Below are 7,975 nucleotides of genomic sequence, written 5' to 3' on the forward strand. Positions count from 1 at the left end.
CATTAGTAGGAGTGTTGCCAGTAGATCAAGAGAAGTAATTCTTTCCCTCTATTCTGCATGAGTGAGGCCATATCTGGAGTACTGTGTCCAGTTTTGGCCCCCAGCTAGAGAGAGGATGTGGACAAATTGGACAGTCCAGCAGAGGTCAACAAAAATGGTTAGGGTGCTGGGGCACATGACTGATGAAGAGAAGCTCGGCTTATTTAGTCTGGAAAGACTAAAGAGAAGACTATGGGGAGATTTAATAGCAGCCTTCAACTAACTGAAGGGTGGTTCCAAAGAGGATGGAGCTAGACTGTTCTCAATGATGGCAGATAACAGAACAAGGAACAATGGTCTCAAGTTGCAGCAAGGGAAGTTTAGGTTAAATATTAGGAAAAACTTGATCACTAGGAAGGTAGTAAAGCACTGGAATGGGTTACCCAGAAAGGTTGTGGAATCTCCATCCTTGGAGTTTTTCCATATCCAGCTAGACAAAGCCTTGGCTGGGATGATCTAGTTGGGGGTGGTCCTGCTTTGGGTCCCTGCCAACCCTAATTTTCTATTATTCTATAATTCTATACCCTTGAGACTGAGATGGTCCTTTCCTGTGTGCCTTAAGGCTATTATAATGGCCTCCTTGTCACCCCCATAGCCATGCGCACACCTCACAGATGATTCTCCATCTGCCCATCTTCCTCACACTTTCTCTCTCCAGGCAAAATCAGCACTGGGCCCTGGAGGCCCCAACTCTTGTTTGAGCTTCACCCTTTTCAGCTTCAGCCCCTTTTCCTCTAGCTGAGACCGCTCAGTTCAGGTACACCGTTTCAGGGCCTGGTTCTCTGGGTCTCAGCCCTGCAGTGGAGGATGCCTTCCAGGTACCCCACTCAGGGCCTCTACATATACAATCACTCCCAGTCTTCCAGTCTTTTTACTTAATTCCAAAACAAAGAATCAGAACAAATGGATTAATCACCTTGTTGCAAGCTGCTTCCAACCCTCCAGGGTTACAGCAAGGGTTGACCACTGTCTGGAGCTCCCTTCCCCAGCCTCTCAGGGTTTCTCTCCCACACCCACCACCTACAGACTAGAACCTTTCTCCCCGCCCATTTTATAGGCCTGGGCTTATATCCCTAAACCCTGCCTTCATTTGGTGCCTGGCCTCTACCCCAAGGGAGAGGAAGCTGTCTGGAGAGGAAGCTGTCCTACTTAGCTTAATGGGCTGCCTGGCTTCCCCTGTTTGCAGCCTTTTGCAGCTCCTTAACCTTTCCCAACCCCCAGGCTTGAGTCTTTTTGGAGTTTCCTGCTGCATCCTGTTTCCCCTGCAAGTCCCAAAAATTCTGCTCCCAGAAGGGGTCTGCTTCCTTCTCCTCTTCCTCTGTTGCATGCAGGTAACAGAATTTGCATTGCCTGTTACACCCATTCATGGAGGTCAGATGGTACCCAACAAATGAATAAAATACAGCAATTAAAAAAAATGAAGACAGAAAAGACAAATAATTTCTATGAGAATAGTAATTTATAACCAATCTGTTCTCACCAGCCATCTCCACATGCCAAAGAAAGATCCCCATCACTATAGATAAAACTAAAAAAAGGCACACAAGTCTTTACCCAGAAATATGCCAAAGATGCCTATGTAGACTCTGTTTGAAAGAAGATTTTCTTTAATAAATGTGAAGCAATTTCATTTCATAAATTTGAAGAAATGTCTTTGTTAGCTCACTTCACTGCTAAAGATTACTGTAATTTTCTGAATAGTTAGTTGACCTGGAATTGAGATTGTTACAGGGAGGAACACATCAGGATCAAGGGGAATATAAGTTCAGTAAGTCAATTAAGGTTTCTATGCCTTTCTTCATCTCTGAAATGTAAATAACAATGGCTATCTGCTTTACAATAGTTTTGCAAGCCCAAGTCTTGGTAAAGAAAACTCGGAACTTTAACTGTAGAACACTGCAGAATTCTCAGTATTAAGGGGTTTCTTTTAGATTCCAGTGGTAGTTGTTTATGTATTAACCACAAACCACAAAATGATACAAATTATGACTTACCAGCCCCTTTTTCCTTTATTTTTCAGAGGATTACCAACAGCTGATAGAAGACATTGTTCGAGATGGACGATTATATGCATCAGAAAATCATCAAGAAATTTTAAAAGTATGTCAACTTTCCTTTAGCTGAGCAAGGTCAAGAGTCCTGTGTAAGAGGTCCCAGACTAGCTAGTATTCCTGACATCAGAATTGGTCATTATTTTGAGAAGCTAGAGCTATTACTATCATAATGTCATTGTGGTATTCCATCCGTGATCATTTAAGAACAACATTCTTCTTAGAGATCTGTACAATGAATCTTGGCTCCAGTATTTTTTTTCCACTTACATGCATGTGTGAGAAAAATACAGGTCCACAACAATGATCTGACTGGTCAATAAGGAACCATTTATAAACACCTGTTTGAATTTCTGGGTAATTCTTTAACACAAAGTATGACAACATTAAGAAGAAAATAATTTACTAGTCCCTGGAGCATTACCCCACATGCATATTGTGGATGTAACACTAGCCAGTCCGAACTGCCACTTTCTGTCACTACTTGTATCCCAGAGCTAAGTATGGACAGTCAAAAAGCCAGAGGTTGAATCGATTCAGTCTTTGCAGGTTAGTCTAAACTGTGTAGATTGAACCAAGAAGCAAGTGAACAGACATTGACTTCTAATTCAGAAAATGCAGCCACATGCCTGCAGTGGCTCAGGCCAGAAGCTTGGGGGGGGTGCTAGAGCAAGCCTTCCAGCCACTGCTGAAGGGAAGGGAGGCGAGAAGCCCTTCAAGGCTTTCTCCCCCTCCCTGCTGAAATGGAAGGTGGATGGCCAGGCCCCAGACTGGGCCAGATTGCTGATGCCAGGGGAAGGAGAGCTTTAAACCCTTTTCCCTGGCCCACATGGGACCCCAGCCTGCATCAGTCTCGGGGGAAGCTGCCCCTGCCAGGCTTATCCCCTGTTTCCGGCCCAGGCCACCATCCTGACAGGGGGGAGGTGGGGTATAAACCCCATTACTGGCCCACAGGGGACCCCAGCCAAGGTCTGCCTGGTGTAGGAGGTGGGGCAGCCCCTGCCAGGCTTTTGCCCCCTGCTCTCTGCTGGGCAGAGTGGGCAGTCCCTGCCAGGCTTTTCCCCTCCACACCTCGAGCCTGGGGTTTGCACACTGGGATGGGGAGCGGAAAACCCCCTCCCAGTCCCACACAGAACCCCAGCTGGGGTCTGATGGGTGGGTACCCCCTGGCAGGCTTTTGCCCTCCAGCTTGAGCAGAGAGGGGGGTGCATGGCTAGGCCCTGGCCTGGGGCTGGCACTCAGGCAGGGCAGAGGGGCCCACAGAGGACCCCCTCCTAGGCCCACATGGGACCCCAGGCCTGGTCTGACTGTGGGGACAGCCCCTGCCAGGCTTCTATCTGCCACTCCCCGCTTGAGATGGGGGAGAGAGTCTCTGCCAGGGTTTTGCACCCCTGTCAAATGGAGAGTGGGGGGTGTGGCCACACCTCAGCTAGGGGCTCGCAGCCTGAGGTAGGTAGGGAAGGGGTTTAAACCCCCTCCCTGGCTGCATGGGACTGCAGCCTGGGTTTGCCCCGGGGGAGAGGCAGTCCCTGCCAGGCCCCCATGCCCTGTTCAAACATAGAGTGGGAATGAGGGTGGGGTATGGCCACATCCCAGCCCAGGGCACGCAGGCTACAGCAGGGAGGTTTTAAGCCCCTGCTCTGGCCACAGACCCCATTCAGGGTTTGCCTGGTGGGGGGCAGCCCCTGTCAGGCTTTTACCACCCCCCCCCCATGCTACTTGTTCTGCTGGAGGGAGGGGCATGGCCACACTCCAGCCCGGGGCGCTCACACTCAGGTGGAGTGGGAGAGGAGTTTAAACCCCCGCCCTCTCCTCTGCCTCAGCATGGCAACCTGGCTGGCAATTGATTATGCCCCCCACCCCTCTGCTCAAGTGGGGAGCAAAGGAAAAGCCAGGCAGGGGCTGCTTCACCTCTGCCAGACAGACCCTGGAAAGGATCCCTTGGAGGTGAGGGGATTTAAAACCCTCCCCCCTCCCCTCCTGTAGGTGGGGGGGGGGGTTAAACCCCTCACCTTCCCCTCTGCCTCAACCTGTTGGACTGGCTGGCATCTGGCCTCACCCCCCCACCCCTCTGCTCAAGGGGGGGAGGAAGGGAAAATACTATGAGGGGCTGCTCTGCCCCTTCCAGGCAGACCCCAGCTGGAGTTCAGAGCCAGGTTTCCCACCCACTATCCCCTTCTCAGCCATCTAGAGCAGTGATAGTGCTCCAGCGAGGGAGCAGAGAGGTGGGACCAACCCTCCTCCACTCGAGCAGACAGCCTCAGCCCAGGGCTGCAAAGCATCCTGTGATGCTGGGGGAGTGTGATTTAACTTGAACTGGGAAGAGGTCTGGGACTGAAGTTGCATAAACCAGTTTGACCTAAATCAGTTCAGTCAGAAACTACATCCAACCAGGTTTATTTTAAAGTGGTTTCAGTGACTTTGAAAGTGGTTTAAGTGCACTGAACTTCTGTTCTGTTACAGGTTTAAACTGGTTTCTGATCACTTAAACTAGTTTGCTTATAACTTCTGTCCCTAGCTCAAGAACATAGTAAATGAGCAGTGTGATGGGACTAACTTGTATAAATCCAACTCATGTGTTAAAAAGCCCAACATTATAAATACTAATTTCTGAGGTTTTTGTTCAGAAGTACATTATAGAAGAGGGCACATATGCACCCAAAAAATGTTGGGGTATCTGGATCCCAGGATTTGCTATGGTCCATTTAAATGACATGGTAAGAGTTTCAGAAAGTTTAGAAATGGCGGTTGTATCAAGATCCCAGTACGGGAGTAGCTATAAAGTGACCCTGTCTCATCAGTAAGGTGATTTTCCTTAAAACTTCAAATAGGTTGAGTGTCAAATAGGTATTTCCAGAATATTCTGAGCAGACTCAGTAGAACAGAGTCCTTGCTTTGTAATATAAGGCCTACGTACTCTAAGTCTGGCACATGCTTAAATGTTGTGTTGAATAAGGACCTAAATGAGGTGCTAAGTTACATGGTTTTATGTTAGAAAAGTTACTTAATTAAGAAAAACACCCATTGTTTAAACAACATTCTTCATTTTAAATTGGCACTTTTAAAAAAGAGTCACCAAGTTAGTAGGGCTGTGTGAAATTTTGCCAGCTGTTTTGTTCCAACGCTGTTTTGACCAATTTTGAGGTCAAAACAGCAAAATTGGAAAAAAGAAAGGCAGTCAAAATAGCCTTAAAACAAAACGAGGCTGGTCAAAACATTTTGAAAGTCGAAACGTTTTGACCATAGGCTGGGGATGGGAAGTCAGTCCAGCTGGGCTAACTTCCCATCCCCAGTCCAAGACCCGGCAGGGGGCGGGAGGCAGCCCAGCTGGGCTGTTCCCCAGTGCCCCCCACTAGATCGCACTGGGGTCAGAAAGCAGCCCACCTGGGCTGCTTTCCAGTGCCCCGCACTGGATCATGCCGGGGGCGGGAGGCAGCCCAGCTGGGCTGCTTCTCAGTACCCCACACTAGATCATGCGGGGGCGGGAGGCAGCCCAGCAAGGCTGCTTCCCGGTGCCCCGTGCTAGATTGTGCTGGGGCCGGGAAGCAGCCTAGCTGGTTCAGAAGTGATGTAGTGCTGGGGATGGGAAGTCAGCCCAGCTGGTCTGACTTCCCATCCCCAGCCAAACTCGAAACAGCATCAAAACAGCCTTTCTGTTTCAACAGAATGGTATGGAACAGCTGTTTTGACTCTAAATTAAATTCAAGATGAAACGCTGTTCCCTCGAACCGTTGAAACTCAAGGCAAAACAGAACTGTGCCATTTCACACAGCCCTACAAGCTAGTTATATGCATGAAAATAAATGTATCTATCCAAAAATTGTCTTGTCTCAACAAGGCATAACTGCTACACAGTTGCATGCTGCCAGGAAAACAAACTTGGCTTTTCAAAAATAGAGTGAGTAGAAGCAGGAAGGTTGGGAGAAAGTACAGCTGGGCAGCCAGCCACAGCGCACAAAGCACCACAAAAGGCAACAGCAAGTGTTTCTGCATCTTGGAGTTAATGTACAGTCTGGAGTGACAGGTATTATTATGCCAAAGGAAGGCAAGTGAATGTGAAAGCTAAACCAACACTAGTGTTGACAGCTGAAATGAAAAAACCTTGTTATGCTGTTAACAGAACTAAGTCATGTGTTCTCCAGGATTAGAAAAATTGCCAGAAGCAAATTGCCAAAATCTCTAATTCTGTGTTTCCAAGTATTTTAAGTGTTTTGCTTGTCAAGTCTGTCTCCCCTAAAGGTACTTTTCATATTACAGCATGGTTACAATTACTTTAAGCAATAAATATTATAGAAACCTTGGCAAAAGCTGAGACATTGCCTAGTGTCTAGTGAAGGCTTTGCATACTGGACCTATGCAAAACTAATAGTTCAGGCTGAGATTTTTTCAAAGGTACCTAGGGAATAAGAGCAGTAACCTGTCAATGGGAAATGGGTACCTAAGCCTCTTAACCACTTCTCAAAATCTCATCACACTTAAGCTTTGAAATTCTAAGGGTGACTATTTCTGTGGATTTTTGGATTTGATTTTGAATTTGGATTCTGTGGTTTTTTTCACTTCCCTGTTGCATGGAAGACCCAGAAAAGCAACAGAGGACATGGATCAATGGGCTATTCAAGGGAAAGTGAGGGCTGCCAAATGTACGTAATAAGGAAATTGAAAAAGATGAGAAGAACGCTGAGTGGAATTCTGGCTCTGTTGAGATGCATGGGAAATTTGCTGCTGCAAAACAAAGTGAACAGTTCAGGGGACTGCTAGAAATCATGTTGAGCTGCAGTGAGAAGTACTTGGCATTATATGACACCTGGTAGAAATGATCTGTTGGTGTGCCTTGTCCTACAGAAGACATTACAAATATCAACCAATTCCAACTGGCTCAGTTCTGGAAGGATCTGCTCAATGGAATTATGAGGTCACACAGATCCTGACTGTGCTTAGGTAACTACTGAATGAAGCCATTTGCACCTTACAGGAGCAAGTCCTGAGAGAGCTCAGAATTTGCAAAAATTGTGAATACCAAGCTACCCTTTCCCTCACTGGGGCTGGGACAGTGTGAGATGGGGGTGAGATAAACAGGAGTGGCAATGTGTGACAGTTTTCAGTGCTGCTGCCCATATTTGTGTATGTTTTGAGGTCAGCAGGTACTCTAACATGCCATCATGACACCTTCCACAAACATTGATTCCATATGTTTAATATAGGAAGCAAAGTGAACTGCTATTTGTATAATATGAAACAGCCTTGGTGGATTTAAGCATGCTTAAACTGCTTTATCCTCAGCTGCTTTTTGCAAAAGAATCAATATGAGTAAAAATTAATTGTAAATGTTATGCAAAAACTAATACAACCAAATGTGTCTAATATATATTTTGTCTACCACAGGACAAGAAATTGATCAAAGCCCTCTTTGATGTATTGGCACATCCTCAAAATTATTTCAAGTACACAGCACAAGAGTCAAAGGAGATGTTCCCAAGATCATTTATAAAGCTACTGCGATCAAAAGTTTCCAGATTTCTACGACCATACAAATAGTTTTCTAGTGATTTTCAGTTTTGGATTATTTTGCATTCCTGTCAAATATTGTATTTTCCTCCACAGTAGAAACATTTGCTAATTTGAAGGCTCTTTTTTGCAGTCTTTATTGTCAGTTGTATGTTGAAGAATGACTATAATGGTTTATAATTGTTAAAAACCAATATTCTGAATGGGATTTTTACTTCAAAGAGGAATACTTGTGGATCCTTGAGTGCATCCAATTGAAGATCTAAATTTGTGTCTGCACTAGTGTGCTTTCATCTTTCATGTAAAAATATCTGTTTTAGAAAATATTTTTTCTAAGGCTTTTATTTTCTAGCAAAATAGATTTCTTCTAAGCAAAAAAG

At 45.9% G+C, this 7,975-nt stretch overlaps 1 protein-coding gene across 1 annotated transcript in view; it reads left to right on the forward strand.

Moving 5' to 3' along the window:
• Positions 1 to 7,625, forward strand: part of SCUBE1 (signal peptide, CUB domain and EGF like domain containing 1) — a 356,000-nt gene extending 348,375 nt beyond the window's left edge. The window contains exons 21-22 of the mRNA XM_014523611.2: positions 2,060 to 2,139; positions 7,473 to 7,625. Coding sequence (XP_014379097.1) covers positions 2,060 to 2,139; positions 7,473 to 7,625 — 233 coding nt within the window. The remainder of the gene's footprint in view (positions 1 to 2,059; positions 2,140 to 7,472) is intronic.
• Positions 7,626 to 7,975: the final 350 nt, after the last annotated feature.

The sequence above is a fragment of the Alligator sinensis genome, unplaced genomic scaffold (genome assembly GCF_000455745.1).
Source record: "Alligator sinensis unplaced genomic scaffold, ASM45574v1 scaffold292_1, whole genome shotgun sequence".
NCBI classification, from domain to species: Eukaryota; Metazoa; Chordata; order Crocodylia; family Alligatoridae; genus Alligator; species Alligator sinensis.